This window comes from Thermobia domestica, chromosome 5 (assembly GCF_964235325.1).
Source record: "Thermobia domestica chromosome 5, izTheDome1.hap1.1, whole genome shotgun sequence".
NCBI lineage: Eukaryota > Metazoa > Arthropoda > Insecta > Zygentoma > Lepismatidae > Thermobia > Thermobia domestica.
Window position 1 is genome coordinate 44,382,712 of NC_137458.1, and position 19,073 is coordinate 44,401,784.

The 19,073-nt window shown below is 37.1% G+C and overlaps 1 protein-coding gene across 1 annotated transcript in view; it reads right to left on the reverse strand.

Annotated features, from left to right (window-relative positions):
- The window catches only part of LOC145685900 (prostatic acid phosphatase-like), a 51,238-nt gene that overhangs the window by 13,317 nt on the left and 18,848 nt on the right, over window positions 1–19,073 (reverse strand). The window contains exons 2-4 of the mRNA XM_081758649.1: window positions 18,446–18,544; window positions 14,882–15,121; window positions 12,014–12,199 (exon numbers count right to left, since the gene is read on the reverse strand). Of these exons, the coding sequence (XP_081614775.1) occupies window positions 12,014–12,199; window positions 14,882–15,121; window positions 18,446–18,544 (525 nt within the window). The remainder of the gene's footprint in view (window positions 1–12,013; window positions 12,200–14,881; window positions 15,122–18,445; window positions 18,545–19,073) is intronic.

The window sequence follows — 19,073 nt, forward strand, 5'->3', positions numbered from 1 at the left end:
ATACAATTCTGAGTATCAAGTGTGTGCAGGAGAGGAGAAAGACAAGTTTTCCATTTGTATGGAAGCATCATCTAATCTATCTAATATAAATAAAATAAAGAGTTTGTTTGTGTGTTTGTCTGTCTTTGTGTGTGTGCGACCTGGGAATGAATCGAGAGTTCCAAAATTTGGTCATGGGTAATGGGTACTTTGGTCCAGGCCCCAGATCAAGTCGAAGCGTTCTTTTTTTTTTTAATTTCGAACCAGAGGGGTCTCATGGAGGAGCATTTGCCGGGACCGGCCTGGGGACCACACAAGTTGACCGACAGTTACCAAATTTTGGTCACGGATACCTTGACCCCAGACCAAGGCGAAGCGTTTTTTTTTTTTTTTTCAAAATTCAAACCACGGGGGTCTCAGAGGTGCGTTTACCGGGACATATAAAAGTAATAGAAAACGACCGATATTAGCGTCGAATTCATAGTTTTTGCGGTCGCTGAAATGAATGGTTATACTCCCATAGACATTGACTTCCAAATACAGCCCCATGCGAAGAATGGGTATATTCAGCTAGTTTACAATAAAGATATAGTTATATGTAGCTTCCAAAATTAGTTTTACTTCCAGTAGTGCTGTTGCTTGCTTACTTGGTTAAAGATAAATAAGGAGGTTCGCATCGCAGTGGCTCAGTGGAAGAGCTCTCACCGCTGGTGTGAGGGGTCCCTGGTTCGATCCCAGCACGCGATTGGGTTTCGTGGTTATTATATTATAACACTGAATGGTTATTACAAGTTCTCTAGTAAGCTTGTGGCTGTGGCTAGCACGAGTGCTTGCTGTTATCGTCAATTTCTCTGCATATCCCGCGGATGTGCCCTGTTCGATAAAAGGCATAGTGGTGCAAGTGATTCAAGATGAAAGAAATAAAGAGCAAAAGTGAATAAAAGAAAGGGTAGAATGAAGAAAACGCTTGTACACCCTTAGTTCATATGGTTTGAAATCCAACAAAGAACCCTTCGCACCAAGAATGAGCTCTACCACTAATCACGGTACCCTTTGCATGTGATTCGAGTTCTGCGTTAACTTATAGGTTGAGCCTCATATTCCTATAGCACAAACAACAAACAAGTAAATGGACGCTTATTAACCGCCTACTCTTTGTCACCATTGTTTACCTAAAGGAATAAAAAATACTAAATTTTCTTCTCTCGGAATATACGATAAATGGATCTGCGTGCAGTTAGCCCCCCCTCATGCTAAATTTAAAATTATTTTTATGTCAATCGTTTGATCATCGTTTGATCAGGTATGATCAACAATTTTTAACGTTTGATCAGCTTTACTAACAGAAATATAAGACATATTTAGTAGGGGGGGCTAAATACACGCTAGCCCCCCCTTCACGTCAGATTCGAAATTTTTTGATGTCAATCGTTTGATCATCGTTTGATCAGGTATGATCAACAATTTTTAACGTTTGATCAGCTTTACTAACATAAATATAAGCAATATTTAGTAGGGGGGGCTAAATACACGCTAGCCCCCCCTTCACGTCAGATTCGAAATTTTTTGATGTCAATCGTTTGATCATCGTTTGATCAGGTTTGATCAACAATTTTCAACGTTTGATCAACTTTAGTAACAGAGATATAAGGGTTCCAAAATGGGGGGCCAGCCCCCCTTCACCTCCGATTCGACTTTTTGTTATGTCAATCGTTTGATCATCGTATGATCAGGTATGATCAACAATTTTTAACGTTTGATCAGCTTCACTAACAAAAATATAAGCGATATTTAGTAGGGGGGGCTAACTACACGCTAGCCCCCCTTCACGTCAGATTCGAAATTTTTTGATGTCAATCGTTTGATCATCGTTTGATCAGGTTTGATCAACAATTTTCAACGTTTGATCAACTTTAGTAACAGAGATATAAGGGTTTCAAAATGAGGGGGCCAGCCCCCCCTTCACCTCCGATTCGACTTTTTCTTATGTCAATCGTTTGATCATCGTTTGATCAGGTATGATCAACAATTTTTAACGTTTGATCAGCTTTACTAACAAAAATATAAGCGATATTTAGTAGGGGGGGCTAACTACACACTAGCCCCCCCTTCACGTCAGATTCGAAATTTTTTGATGTCAATCGTTTGATCATCGTTTGATCAGGTTTGATCAACAATTTTCAACGTTTGATCAACTTTAGTAACAGAGATATAAGGGTTCCAAAATGGGGGGCCAGCCCCCCCTTCACCTCCGATTCGACTTTTTGTTATGTCAATCGTTTGATCATCGTTTGATCAGGTTTGATCAACAATTTTCAACGTTTGATCAACTTTAGTAACAGAGATATAAGGGTTTCAAAATGAGGGGGCCAGCCCCCCCTTCACCTCCGATTCGACTTTTTCTTATGTCAATCGTTTGATCATCGTTTGATCAGGTATGATCAACAATTTTTAACGTTTGATCAGCTTTACTAACATAAATATAAGCAATATTTAGTAGGGGGGGCTAACTACAAGCTAGCCCCTCCTTCACGTCAGATTCGAAATTTTTTGATGTCAGTCGTTTGATCAAATTTGATCAACAATTTTCAAAGTTTGACAAATTTTACTAGCAGAGAAAGAAGGGTTAAAAGAAAATGGGGCGCCAGCCCCTTCCCTTACACCTCCGATTTGGTGTTTTCTTATTTCAGTTGTTTTATCTACGTTTATTCAGGTTTGAACAACAATTGCCAACGTTTGATTAACTTTATTACAGAGACTTGTAACACTGCTAGAAATAAACAACTATTAAGTGTATTTAAGTGTATTTTAAGTGTCTTCTCAAACAATGAATAAGAATGTGTAATAGAAAGGGAACAATTACATAAAAACCCTTTGGCTGAAATGCTGGGCTTCGCATGGTAAGAATAATATTTATGCAAAGTCTTTAAAAGTAAGGAAATGCGTGACTTATATAATAGAATTAAATATATAAACACTATTAAACGTTTAATAAAGGTCCGTCAACTTGGAGTCCGAAATCGTCAAATCATGTATTAAACATGTTCATAATTTTGTACACATTTTGTACATCTTTTAAAAACATTTGTACACCCATGTGTTTCCAGAAATTTGTGATCAAAATTCCGCACTCCAACTTGACGTTCGAGTGCGGAATCACCAGATTCGAGATTTAGGTAGCTAAAAATAATATGCGAATTTCGTACAATTTTGTAGGTCCCTCCTCATATAACCTCGCTGCTGAAAGAACGTTAAACTCAAAATCAACTAAACTCAAATAATTTTGTTCACCCCTGTGTTTCCAGAAAATTAGCTCTAAAATTTCGAACTCAACCATCAACTTGGAGTGCGGAATCTTCATACCGATGACTTAAGAAAAAAAAATAATATATGAATATTGTACACTTTTGCACAACTTTTTTAAAAAATTGTGGCCTCCCAGTATTTCGAGAAAATTGACCTTAAACTTACGCAATCTACCATGAACAAACCATCAACTTACGTGTCTGATGTTGGTCCCTTACCTCTCCCAAATTACACCAAACGTCGTCCATCGGAAGTGCATCGTTAGTGCACATTAGTGCACTAAGAACTAACGTTAGAGCTATCAGAGTTTACGAGTTTTTGAAGATTTTTGGTGGGGGTCTTTCTTCATATGAAGTTTGCTCGCTACCCGTCTTTATGCAGACAGATTTTCACCAAACTTATCACATCATTAGTGCATTATTAGTGCACTAAAACGCACTAAGCACCAAGGTTAGTATTATCCTATTGTGGGACATATTCAAGATTTTTGGTGGGTGGTCCGACTTCAGAAATATCAAATTTCATACTAACTGACATACACCTAGATAGGTTACATGGGTTAACGGCAATCGTAAGTGCATCGTTAGTTCTCTTAAACGCACTGAGCACTAATGTTAGCGTTACCATATTTTGGGATTTATTCAAGATTTTTGGTGTGGGGGGGGGGGACAATTTCAGAAATCAAATTCCATACAAACTTTTTTTTCTAGAAGTACTAATGATGCACTAACGAATTGCAGAATTTTTTTCATTAGTGCTTGAAGTGTGGGCAAGTTCATCATGACCCCAATGATATTTTACTTGTAGGACATACACTAATGAACCACTAACGTTAGGGGTTGTTGCACTAAGAACCAGTAACGATGCACCAATGATTTTGTGATAGTGTTCCAGATTCAATTACAATGTTAAAGCATTCATTGACTCACGCGGAATTATTGCATTCTACAAGTGGAAATTTGTATTTATTATTATTACTTTAATGAAGATAAAAGAAAACCGGTTCTAGATGTTTCTATTTCTGACACACTGCTGATCTTTGTTTCATCCACCTGGGTCAAAGTGACTAGCATAAAAAAAGGGTGTGAGGAACCCTCTGCTTGGGTGCCATGACAGTGAGAACGGCTTGCATTGTTTTTTATCTCTTCCAGGGGTAGCCACGGGGGGCTCCCAACGGGGCCAGCCCCCAAATGACTTCCTTCCCCCCCCAAACGACAGCTTTAATGTTTATATATAAATAATAATTTTCCGTTTCTCTTCATCAAATTTCCTTCAAACTTGGCACTTATATACAAGACCGAAAATAAATCGACACGTATTTGTTGTTTCTTTCGTGAAATAGGTTGAAGGGGCAAAGGGCCCCCCTTGATTAAAAGGACTACTTTAAAGAAACTAAACTCTGCCCATGCAAAGATGACTTCAAAGTAGGGAATACCGGTTTTGTCGTTTTTGCGAGAAAAGAGTTATAGGGCCAATGCCCAATTCGAAATGACAAAGGACCCCGCACAATCCTTACGAAAATCGGATTTTCGTGGAACTGCTTGAAACCGTGATATGTTGTAGATATGATGTTTCTGAGAAAAAGTCTCAATGGACACAACCACAAATCACTGACCGTTTGGCCACTACAGGGCCACTTTTTTAAAAACAGCCTATGATAACGACATTCTGGATTTCGGTAAAAAAAAAAAAAAAAAAAAAAAAGACTAAACCGTGATATGCTGTAGATATTGTGATCCTGAGAATAAGTCTTAACGGATATAACCACGAATCACTGATCGTTTGACCACTGCAGGGCCATGTTTTTAAAAGCAGCTGAATATCCTGATATTGTGGATTTCGACCAAAATGACTGAAACTCTGATATGTTGTAAATGTTGTGATCCAGAGAAAATGTCTCAATAAGCACAGTCAGCAATCACTGACCGTTTGGCCACTACAGGACCACTTTTTTGAAAACAGCAGAAGGTAACGTCATTCTGGATTTCGGTGGAATTGCTTGAAACCTTGATATGTTGTAGATATTGTGATCCAGAGAAAAAGTCTTAATGGACACAAACACCAATCAGTGACCATTTAGCAACTACGGGGCCACATTTTTTAAAACAGAAGAAAGTAAGGATACCTGGAATTCTGGTAGAATTGTATAAAATCATGAAAAGTTCAAAATTATCTCACAACCCGAAAAAGGGATGGAAGAGTAGCGACCAATATTATTTAAGCATACCGGTAGATAACATTCAGATGCTCATTTTTCGAGACGAAGAAAAACTCTAGAATGTCCTAGACATTTTTTCTCAGGATCACGACTTACAACGTATCACAGTTTCATTCATTTACACTGAAATAAAAAATGTCATTATATTCGGCTGTTTTAAAAAATCTGAGCCTGTAGTGGCCAAACAGTCATAATTCGATAGTTGTGTCCATTAAGACTTTTTCTCATGATGAGATCTTCAACATATCTTAGTCTTACTCAATCTTACTGAAATCCAGAACATCGTTGTACTCAGCTGTTTTCAAGAAAGTAGCCCTTGAAAGTAGCCCAAGAAAGTAGCTCTTTCTGCACTCATTTTCCTTCAGGGAAGAGATTTTTATTGGTCCATCCTCTTACAAGGAACCCTAGGTATCTATCAGAGCCCGATTTTCATGAAACTTTGTGTATAGAGAGAGTACCTCGGGAAACTCTCACAGCCAAAATTGTAGCTGCAGAGTCCAAGACGTTGGGACACTAGGGCCCGAGAAAGATCAAAAATTGGAACGTCAGTACATTAAGGACATGGTGAGAAAATACACGTTTTTCTTTAAAACTAATCATTGTAACGACACGAAATGAGCATACATGGATACGAGATGGTCGATATGATCTGCTAAAATTTATGACAAGAATATCCGCCATCTTGAAAGAGGCCATGTTGAAACTTGTGCGATTGGTGTAAATGAGAAGAGTGTCATCCGATGCATTAATTTGAACGCAAATTGCCACAGAAACCTGTTGGTGAAGTCTGTTGTGGAATTACATTATTCTTGTGCTTCTGGTAGAGTGGTTTAGGTACAAGATATCAAAGTGTATCTTATGACACTCAAGCAGATGCAGATTATGGAGCGCTATGAGTGGGATCAGGAACTAGAAAACCGAGCGAAATAAAATTTTAGCACTACATCATTTGTGTCACAGTCAACATGCAACTGGTGTGGATGTGCTGATATGACGCGTTCAATCTTTATAATAATGTCATGGTTGACATTACCTTTTAACTTTTTATTAGAGTTAAATTAATTCGAACAGAAATCAGAACGTCATATCAGTCCACCTATAGCGCTCCATACCCTGCATCTTTTCGAGTGTCATGAGATACACTTTGCTTATTTTGTACTTAAATCACTCTACCAGAAGCACAGGAATAATGTAATCCCACAACAGACTTCACCAACAGGTTTCTGTGGCAATTTGCGTTCAAATTAATGCATCGGATGACCCTCTTCTCATTTACACCAATCGCACATGTTTCAACATGGCCTCTTTCAAGATGGCGGATATTCTTTTCATAAATTTTAACAGATCATATCGACCATCTCGTATCCATGTATGCTCATTTCGTGTCGTTACAATGATTAGTTTTAAAGAAAAACGTGCATTTTTTCACCATGTCCTTAATGTACTGACGTTCCAATTTTTGATCTTTCTCGGGCCCTAGTGTCCCAACGTCTTGGACTCTGCAGCTACAATTTTGGCTGTGAGAGTTTCTCAAGGTACTCTCTCTATATACAAAATTTCATGAAAATCGGGCTCTGATAGATACCTAGGGTTCCTTGTTAGCACGGAATTCCAATTTACTTTAATTTCTGCATAGGTAGATACATTGGCGAAACTCCGGGGGGATAAATCCCCTCCAATCTTGGAACTGAGGGGGACTGTCCCCCCAATAATTCGATTTGAAATGTGTTTTGGGGAAAATATGATTATTTGTGCCCGATTACAACAAAGGAAAGTGAGAAGAAATTTATGTCCTCTCAGAATAGCCTCAAATCTGCCCCTGCAGGTCTCCCAATGTTGAAGACAATTAGTGATGCGCACGAGACGAATCGAGACAGGAATTTCCTGACAAAATTCGAGTAAAGACACGGCTCTTCCAATAGAAAAATATACGTTTTTCGAGTCGAGACATCACTTTGACAGAACATTTTCGAGACGAGACAGCCACAAATCTTGTCTCGTGCGCATCCCTAAAGACAATTCTAGTTTTCTGATACTCCACAGCATTGTTTTTCAACTTCATAAACATTTTAAACATCTTAAAAAATTACTAACGGTCTTATCCGTCACTTTCCCCCCCTATGTTGAATACAGATTTGCGTCGCTGGGTAGATAACGGAATGTTTCCCCTGGTAGGTGGCAATTTATCATTGTTACTTTCTGAAATTTATCTCACTTTTATAGCTCCGTTAGTAAAGTTGATCAAACGTTAAAAATTGTTGATCATACCTGATCAAACGAAGATTAAACGATTGGCATAAGAAAAGATCGAATCGGAGATGAAATGGGGCTGACGCCAATTTTGTAACCATTATATCTCTGTTAGTATAGTTGATCAAACGTTGAAAACAGTTGATCAAATCTGAACAAACGATGATCAAACAATTGACATAAAAAAATTTCGAATCTGGCGTGAAAAAGGGGCTAGCATGTAGTTAGCCCCCACTACTAAATATTGCTTATATTTCTGTTAGTAAAGCTGATCAAACGTTAAAATTGTTGATCATACCTGATCAAACGATGATCAAACGATTGACATAAGAAAAAGTCGAATCGGAGGTGAAGGGGGGGCTGGCCCCCCATTTTGGAACCCTTATATCTCTGTTACTAAAGTTGATCAAACGTTGAAAATTGTTGATCAAACCTGATCAAACGATGATCAAACGATTGACATCAAAAAATTTCGAATCTGACGTGAGGGCGGGGCTAGCGTGTAGTTAGCCCCCCTACTAAATATCGCTTATATTTCTGTTAATAAAGCTGATCAAACGTTAAAAATTGTTGATCATACCTGATCAAACGATGATCAAACGATTGACATAAGAAAAAGTCGAATCGGAGGTGAAGGGGGGGCTGGCCCCCCATTTTGGAACCCTTATATCTCTGTTACTAAAGTTGATCAAACGTTGAAAATTGTTGATCAAACCTGATCAAACGATGATCAAACGATTGACATCAAAAAATTTCGAATCTGACGTGAGGGCGGGGCTAGCGTGTAGTTAGCCCCCCTACTAAATATCGCTTATATTTCTGTTAATAAAGCTGATCAAACGTTAAAAATTGTTGATCATACCTGATCAAACGATAATCAAACGATTGACATAAGAAAAAGTCGAATCGGAGGTGAAGGGGGGGCTGGCCTCCCATTTTGGAACCCTTATATCTCTGTTACTAAAGTTGATCAAACGTTGAAAATTGTTGATCAAACCTGATCAAACGATGATCAAACGATTGACATCAAAAAATTTCGAATCTGACGTGAGGGCGGGGCTAGCGTGTAGTTAGCCCCCCTACTAAATATCGCTTATATTTCTGTTAATAAAGCTGATCAAACGTTAAAAATTGTTGATCATACCTGATCAAACGATGATCAAACGATTGACATAAGAAAAAGTCGAATCGGAGGTGAAGGGAGGGCTGGCCCCCCATTTTGGAACCCTTATATCTCTGTTACTAAAGTTGATCAAACGTTGAAAATTGTTGATCAAACCTGATCAAACGATGATCAAACGATTGACATCAAAAAATTTCGAATCTGACGTGAAGGGGGGGGGCTAGCGTGTAGTTAGCCCCCCTACTAAATATCGCTTATATTTTTGTTAATAAAGCTGATCAAACGTTAAAAATTGTTGATCATACCTGATCAAACGATGATCAAACGATTGACATAAGAAAAAGTCGAATCGGAGGTGAAGGGGGGGCTGGCCCCCCATTTTGGAACCCTTATATCTCTGTTACTAAAGTTGATCAAACGTTGAAAATTGTTGATCAAACCTGATCAAACGATGATCAAACGATTGACATCAAAAAATTTCGAATCTGACGTGAAGGGGGGGCTAGCGTGTAGTTACACCCCCCTACTAAATATCGCTTATATTTCTGTTAGTAAAGCTGATCAAACGTTAAAAATTGTTGATCATACCTGATCAAACGATGATCAAACGATTGACATAACAAAAAGTCGAATCGGAGGTGAATGTGGGGCTGGCCCCCCATTTAGGATCCCTTATATCTCTGTTACTAAAGTTGATCAAACGTTGAAAATTGTTGATCAAACCTGATAAAACGATTGACATCAAAAAATTTCGAATCTGACGTGAGGGGGGGGCTAGCGTGTAGTTAGCCCCCCTACTAAATATCGCTTATATTTCTGTTAGTAAAGCTGATCAAACGTTAAAAATTGTTGATCATACCTGATCAAACGATGATCAAACGATTGACATAAGAAAAAGTCGAATCGGAGGTGAAGGGGGGCTGGCCCCCCATTTTGGAACCCTTATATCTCTGTTACTAAAGTTGATCAAACGTTGAAAATTGTTGATCAAACCTGATCAAACGATGATCAAACGATTGACATCAAAAAATTTCGAATCTGACGTGAAGGGGGGCTAGCGTGTAGTTAGCCCCCCTACTAAATATCGCTTATATTTTTGTTAGTGAAGCTGATCAAACGTTAAAAATTGTTGATCATACCTGATCAAACGATGATCAAACGATTGACATAAAAATAATTTTAAATTTAGCATGAGGGGGGGCTAACTGCACGCAGGTATAAATGGCCCTTCAGGCAACGATGCTAGTTTCTATATAACTACTATGGAAGGAGGAGATTATCCCCTCGGCCTCGCAGGACCGGTGTCAGTAATTTTCTTTTTCATAACTCAAAATATGACCACTGTGACCTTTCCATATGTTCATGGGCGCCCGGGCCCATCTGGCTGACAAAAATGTATTAAATTTAAGATTTTCTTAATTCAAATAAAAAAAATACCAAACACAATATAGGAACCATGGAGATAGCTCCCTAAAAATTTTTTTCTTCGGGTACCCATGTATATGTTGTATATTCCTTGGAATCCACTGAAACCAAAAAATAGCAGCAGTATGTCTGCTTAATAAAACCATTATTAAAAAAAGGTCATCGCCAAAGCATCTGACGAAATGTAGACAATACGAAATTCTATAAAATATTTTGTCTCTACGAAATGACGCGTCACCTGGTTGCGGGTTGTGAAGTTCACAAATATAGAAATTAGCTGCGAATATATTGAATAAACAACCGGGAATATATGACAAGAGGTGGTCTTCCAGGTTGGGGTTTGGCGTGAGACTAATAACCACATCCGATGAAAAACGTGCACTTGTTAAAAAACGTTCATAGAAGCCTCTGACCAGAACTAATAATTTAGTACGACTTCAGCAAAGTAAAATGGGCATAAGATTTGGAACATGGAATATATGAAATATTTATAGGGCAAACGCATTAAAATCTGTAACGAGTTAGAGGAATACAGGATGTACACTCATGTCCAATATTATTGTCATATGTCTATAAATATGTTGTTGTAGGAATATAATTTGATAACGAATTCTCCCAGTATTTCTTATAATGTTAGTATGTGTATAATCGGCAAACACATGTATGTGGCAAATTTCATATCAATAGAGCAGTAAATAAGAACAATAAAATGAAAATAAAACGTTCTTGTCCATTTGGCAACATTTTGTTTTACTCATTCTAATTTTCGTATTTATAATCCTTTTCCTATGAAATTTACCACAAATATACATTTCCCGATTATACACATAGTATCAGTATTAAAAGTACCCTGCAAAATCATTGTCAAATTATACAAGAAGACAGTTATTATTATTACAAGAAGACAGTTATAGATATGCGACAATCATTTTGGACAGAGTGTGCTTGATAGGAGTTCAAGCAGTTATAGATTTGAAGGAAAGGGAGCAGTGTTGACAGGAAATTTCATTTATTTTATTATTTTATGGGGAAGGAAATAAAAATCACCAACTTGAACGGGCTTTCTCATTCACAAGCAAATAATATCAGCAATTAAACATGTTGAGCTTGTTAATCATAGAATTTGTTACCTTTTAAGGGTCGGTGTTACGATATTATTGTTCAAAATGTTCATGAACCAACAGAAGTTAAGGACGACGATATAGAGGACAGTCTTTACGAAGAAGTAGAACGTGTTATTTGGCAAACTTCCACGACACTATGAAATTTCCATTTGGGGATTTCAATGCGTAGGTAGGACAAGAGGATATTTTGAAAACAATTACATGGAACGCAAAGCTGCATAAGGAAAATAATGACAACTGCGATAGACCCACGAATTTCGCAACATCCAAAAACCTTATCGTGAAGAGTACAAAATTCCCATATCTCAATATTCTTAAACATTCGTGGACCTTACGAAATGGAAACACATACAATAATAAATCAAACTGTTCATGTTTTAGTAGACACAAGAAGACTGTTTAACATAGTTGGTAATCGGTCCTTTAAGAGAGCTGACCTCGATTCTGAACACTATCTGGTAGTCGTGGTTATAAGGGAGAGATTCGGTAACGGTAGCCAGTACAGAGAAATAAAGCTTAACACTTATCAATGCCAAATAAAACTTACTATACTCTAATAAACTACTTGTCTACTAAAGTTTTACATACCTCAATTTCCAAGGTATTGTACAGAAATTCAACATCTGTAACATTGCTATAAGTTTTTCCGGCATGTTCTGTAAGATATTCATAGAGATCTCGATTTTCTTCATCAATCTGACGAAATTCGGATGAATTATACGCATTTCTGAGTTCAACATCATAAGCTGGACAAGGCTTCGTTACCATTACAATCTGAAAGAATCACACAATTGGAAACTGTAAACATGTTTCGCTCCTTCAAACACATATAACTATGCTTTTATGCTTGTATTCTCTCAGAGAGACTTACATGGTAGAGTTAATAGTACATAAACTTTATGAATAGTGAACACTGACACAATTTGTGATGCAAATGTTATGCACAATTATATTTGCATGCTTACTAAAAGGCAATGCATAATATGATTACCGTATAAATAAATCATTATAAGCAATAAAAAAGGAGTTACACGTTGGACACAGCACAAATTAATTATCAAACTACTACAAAGTACTGTACGCTCGACTCTTAAAAGACAATGGCTTTCCACTGAAGCTAGATGAATTAAACATTTCTTAAAAGCGAAGATAATTCTTATTTACTGTATCACATACTGTTATTAAAGTAAAAGTTCACAGAGGTCAAGAAAGTGAACTGGAAACATAAGAGCAGCGAAAGGAATAAAGTACAAACTTATTTTTTTTTTAACATTTAAAGTCATTAATTTACAGGATGATTCTATGGGACGTCATAAAAATAAAACGTTCTGAAAGTCACAGTGTTCTCTGTCGATGATTCGACGGATCGTTCAACATGTGAGTCTGGAGATTGAGTTGATAAGATTTGCCACTCTATTCGTCGGGAGACTGATTGTGCTACAAACTACTTTGAAATGAAATGAAATGAAATCTTTAAGTTTTACGTGCAACACTTACGCCGATTAGACTAAAAGAGACGGTCATGATGAGAAATAAATGAAATGATGGAGGAAACGGGAGAATCCCGAGAAAACCCACGTACACGGTGTTTGTCCACCACCAATTACTTTGACTTGTCGAAAATTTGTCATGCCGTAGTTGGAGCAATATAGTCACCTAAAATAGCTTTCATTTTGCAACACATTCACACTGGGCACCCCGCATGCGCAAATTCGTCAACGAAATGTTCAACAACCGGTGGTATGGCCGTAGTTGACTTATCCCTTAGTCTAAAAATACACCCAACTTAACACCTCAAGATACTTTCGTGTATAGGTATGTCAAGTCCTAAATGTATAATCCCCCCCCAAAAAAAAAAGTTATATGCAATATATGAGGAAAAAAAAAGTCGCAGTGTTTGCACAAATCAAGCCAAAAATCCTCGAGGCTAAATTGTCTAAAATTTTCCGAGTCTGGCATGGAGGACATGCGGAGTAGCACGGAACACCTGTGATCTTTGAGTGTAAAATGTACCAAATTACGAAGATCTATATACATCGGTTTACGCTCTAACACATTTTAATTTGTGATATCCCGACCGGATCAGTCTATTCTTTCAATCTGTATCAAACTTGTATTTTTCGAGGGGGCGCGGTGGCTCAATAGTAGAGCGTTCACCTCTGGTGCTTGGGGTCCCGGGTTCGATCCCAGCCCCCGCCAAGTGAACTTTGTGGTGGACAAACACCATGCTCGTGGGTTTTCTCGGGGTACTCCCGTTTCCTCCCACTTTCTTCATTCCACCATTTCACTCATCTCTCATTATCACCGTCTCCTTTAGCCTAACCGGCATAACCGTGGGACGTAAAACTCAAAGATTTCATTTCAGTTTTGTATTTTTCGCAAAGATTATTAAATTATGTTTTCGGTCTATTTCAAAATAAAGAAAATATATAACCACATACTTTTATTTATAAAACTAAGCAATTAAATTAGCATGTGTTTTTTCCGTTATGACAACGAACTCGGAAAATAGTCAAGGTGTGAAATTACTGTTTGAGAGTCTTGTTGGAAACGAATTATTAATATCTTTGTTCTTGATCTTAATTGCTGATTATACACAATATAGGTCTATGTCTTGCCTAATTTGTACTGAAATCATTTATGCTAAGCTGTTTATCTTTCATTCTGACATACCAATGTATACTCATGTCCAAAATCATTGTCGCATATCTATAACTACAAGTATGTTCTTGTAAGAATATAATTTGATAATGATTCTGCAGGGTACTTTTAATACTGATACTATGTGTATAATCGGGAAATGTATATTTGTGGTAAATTTCATAGGAAAAGAATTATAAATACGAAAATTAGAATGAGCAAAACAAAATGATGCTAAATGAACAAGAAAGTTTTATTTTCGTTTTATTGTTTTTATTTACTGTTCTTTTGACATGAAATTTGCCACATACATATCTTTGCCGATTATACACATCACATACTAATATTATAAGAAATACCGGGCAAATTCGTTATCAAATTATATTCCTACAACAAAATATTTATAGACATGCGACAATAATTTTGGACATGAGTGTACATACAGTATTATCTGATAGACTTATGTCCTGTTAATTCTAACTAACAGCTAGTAGAACTTAATAAAACTACGATAATGTTTAATATTTCAAATAAAACTCCAAATCCCGGGAACGCTTTCGACAAAATTTGCACAAATATGATGACAAGAACTTCTAAATTGATGAATTATCGAGTAGTTTTTCAAAGATGAAAATATATTAATTGTCCACCAGATTCTCTTTTGCTAAGTGTATTTTGTCTGCAGTAGGCCTACATGTCTCGCAGAACTTCCCAACATCTACGCAATATCAACAACAGAACAAAAGGTCCATATTGATACTAGTTCAATACTTCTCTGATCATGGTACTCATACTCAAAAGGAAAGAACCACTTACCTTATCTAGATTTCTTGGGATTGTATGTATCGGGATAGGCTGCCAATTTATATCCGGATGCCATACTTGTTCACCTTCCGGTGGATACAATCCTGCCAAACAACAAGAGGCACTCATCAACGTACGGTCTTTGTCTGTGCTGAAAACATACACGTCATCTGCACTGTAAGTTCTGCTCAAGAAATCGTCATAACGATTTCGAAGATATCTTCCAAGTTCATAGAGTTGTATCTTCCCTAGCTATATAAACAGAAAAAGTATTCATTAAACTTTATGAATAACAGGAAGTTCAAACACATTAGTATTAAAAGACACAGTAATATCCGAGCCTTTTTTTTTTTATCTTTAAATGTGGTGCATAGTAACTTGAGGAGACGGATGCGAAACAGTAAAAATGTATAACGATTTTATCGAGTTATTAAATGAACGGAAGCGCATTCCCATTTAACGCAGTATATAGTGAACAATTTTCAATGTATGTTGAAAATAAATTCTCGAAAGTAGTTCTCTGATTATATTGCATCCTTTTACGTAGATGCTGGCACTTGTCTATTTTATGTTGATTGCTTGTCTACGGTCTACTACCTACTGCTACGTAAACCGGCCTTTTGTTGCTCTACTCTGGGCACCGAACCATGTGACTGCTATGGCACATTGAAATTATAATAGCTCATATGTCATGCTGTCTTTTCTTTCAGTTTTACGTCCCACATTTATGTCGTGCAGACCAACAGAGATGGTGATGATGAGAATGAAAGAATGAAGGAAGGAAACAGGAGAATCTCAGAAAATCCAAACATTCTGTTTATCAACCACAAAACTCACTTGGCGTGAGCTGGCATCGATCCAGGGACACCACGCAACAGAGGTGAACATTCAACCAGTGAGCCACCGCGGCCCCATCGCACTTTGTCGTACAAATTTTGAGAGTTGGTCACATTCCTTCATTTGTTCTTGGTGTTGTATTTTTCAGAAACATCAGTGTAACTTCGTTATACATAAAGGTGATCATGGCGTTATACTCAATTTATGAAGGAATCAGCATGAAACAGGGTAACATTAATAAGTCCTAAATTGCACAAAACCTAAAAATATAAGGTCTTGTGCTGTTTAGGACTAGTGCTGTTTAGGACTTGTGCCATTTAAGATTTGTGCCGCGAAATGATTTTTAGGTCTTGTGCCGTTTAGGTCTTATGCCGTTTAAGACTTGTACCGGTTAGGACTTGTGCCGCGAAATGATTTTTAGGTCTTGTGCCGTTTAGGACTAGTGCCGCGTTCCCCATGAAACGTATGTAGGATAATGATGACGACCCAAGTTGTCTAGAAGTAAATATTTAAACAAAAATATCCAATTTAAAATGGACACTAAAATAGTTATGTGCCTATCAGGTTTCCCCTGTGTTCCATAGTAGACCTGCTACAACCTCTGCTCTTGTATTCCCGTAACAATACCAATTTTATTTAAGTTTATTTACACTTTGGAATTAGTATACTCTATATATTGAAATGACTTTATAGACATGTGCTTCTGTCGTGATGTGGGGATCCTTACAATATCCATAGATCTTAATTCCTGGTGTATTGTTAGTCATGCAAAGCATTGGAAAATGAATGAAAAATTAATTACAAGCTTTGATTCGGACAGAAGTACCAAAACAATAAAAAGATTTATATGAAACTAGCAGCGTTCACCCCGCTTCGCTGCGGTCACCCCGGAACGCAATAAACTTTGTTACTTAGATAATTTTTACTTTTTCGCTTTCAAATTGCAGTAAATGTTAACATTATAGCGCCTGTCATTTATGTTAACCCGCCGAGTGACACGGTCATGCGGGTTGCATATAAATACGTTTATTTTTATACCTATGATGAACTAACAAAGGATTTGTACGTTATGGACACTTGAATGGTCAATTATCTCAAGACACTGGTAATTAAAAATTAAAGTGATATGATAAAAACCATCTAGGGTCCAAATCCTAATAACCCCCCAAAAATAAAAGAAATTGGTTCAGCCGTATTAGCGTGATGAGGGAACAAAGGATTTGTACGTTCTCTTTTATAATATAGATAAATAAATAATTTGAATTTAAGCAATACTAAAGTAAAATTACTGAAATAATTGGAATTTTTATTTCCGCTACATAAGAATCCGCTAAGTTTTGATATGAACAGATCCACTAGTGCACTGTCAAAATTATGCAATATACAGTATTTCAATGCTTTTGACTAATTCACACCGTACAATAGTGATTGATTCAGAAAGTTGTATGCATAGTGAAGGAAATAAAATGAGATTTAATTTTAGTTTGAGGTCCCACAGTACGCCCGTTAGTTCAAAGCAAACGGGTGATGTATGATTGCGAATGAATGTGGAAGAATTCGAGGAACAAGAAACTTTATAAATTGTAGTTGCTGAAAGCGATTACCTCAAAATGATAAATACTTAAATGTAACAAAAATACATGGAAACGTAAGTTAATCTTCTGTAATAAGGCTGCCTTTCACCATTTGGGACATGGAAACTGACACAAAGGTTAGAAGAACATATTGTCGGCGTTCAGGCAGAAGTCACTAACTCCTAAACAAATGGAACTAGATCCTTCTTCCAGTACGAGGACTATATACAAGGTGAAATATACGACGACGTTCTGATACGTGTTATGAGACTAGATATAGCAGATGGTACTGTTATGTTAAGGATAACCACGCTTAGCATCACTATTTCATTTGCTACATCTAGCCTGACAATGTTAGAACGTCGTGCATTTCACCTTGTGTATCGTTATCGTTTTGGAAAAAGTGCCTATTTTCATTTATGGTTTTGGAGTTAGTGACTTCTGCCGACGATATGCTTTATGGGGATTATAATATGCCCATGCTACAGTCGAACATACTCGGAACTTGGCCGAAAATAGCATGTCCAATACCATGTCCTACTGGAAGGTGTACAGCCTCTTTTTTCTCGTTGAGGCAAATTACTTGAACGACATTCTTCGTCATATAGCCCTAACCAGTGACAGACATCGCAGACTATCCTACAGATAAAACGGCATCCTTTTACATTCTACGGTGGTATTCCGTACTTCAAAGACAAATTACTACATTGTTAGATTTGCCATGTTTCCACACGTAACGAATCACTTTCACACTGGCCATCCAGGACACCCGACTTTGCCACATAACTTCTTCTTGCGATGTCATGTAAAGGACAAAATCAAATTACCAGAGGATTTCGAGGGCACCTCATCATAGCTGCCATCGCTGCAATTATCCCTAATTTGATGAGTTGGGTATGGGCCAAGATGGATTATGGGAGAGATATGTCTCATCTGACTAACTGTGAATACATTGAACATTTGCAATTGAACATAATTACAGATACAGAAAGATAATTCGGTGAATTCATCTTTCATTTTAATATTCAAGTGTATGTTCCTCTATATGGAAATAATCATTTGTAATGCTGCAAAGACCTTGTGAACAAGGCGGAAACTTTATAAATATATATTCATAATCTTTATGAATAAGAATAAAAAATATTTGAATTATAAATTAGCTTACCTTCGTCAACTGACCCACCCCATCAGGCCAATAACTGGAGTTGAGATATGGATCATTTGGATATGTGTCTGTAGGAGTTCTGTCTCCATGACGAAATAACTGCGAAAAAAATATATTTCTTTTAGCATAAATTGTTATAGCAACGGCTATACTTGAGGTAAGTATATTATTATGGTCAATTATCATATAATTTCATACACAATAATATATTTGGTTACAGTAAGCTTCATCTTTTAAAAAACAATTACTATTATATATACCGTACATTTCGTAAACACTGCTTATTAAAGTTTTGCTTTATTTCTCCAATTTTCAAAGTGAAAACCAAAACTAGCTTTACATCGTACGAAATAAAATTTACAATTAATCACGGAACTTTGCCTGAAAAATTTAACTCATTTTTTAAACTTGCGTTATATTCTACATTTTTTTGCATTATAAGAGGAAAGATTAGACACAGTGGCGTAGCAGCTGCCCCCGCAACCCCCGCAGTGCGGGGGGCCCCGAGGTATAGAGGGCCCCGAAGTCTTAACTCAGAAGATTTAAAGAAGTAGAACTTCAACCTTACTTCTGTCGGCTTTACAATAGGGCCCCTTCTCTATACTTTGCGGGAGAGCCCGCAAAAGTG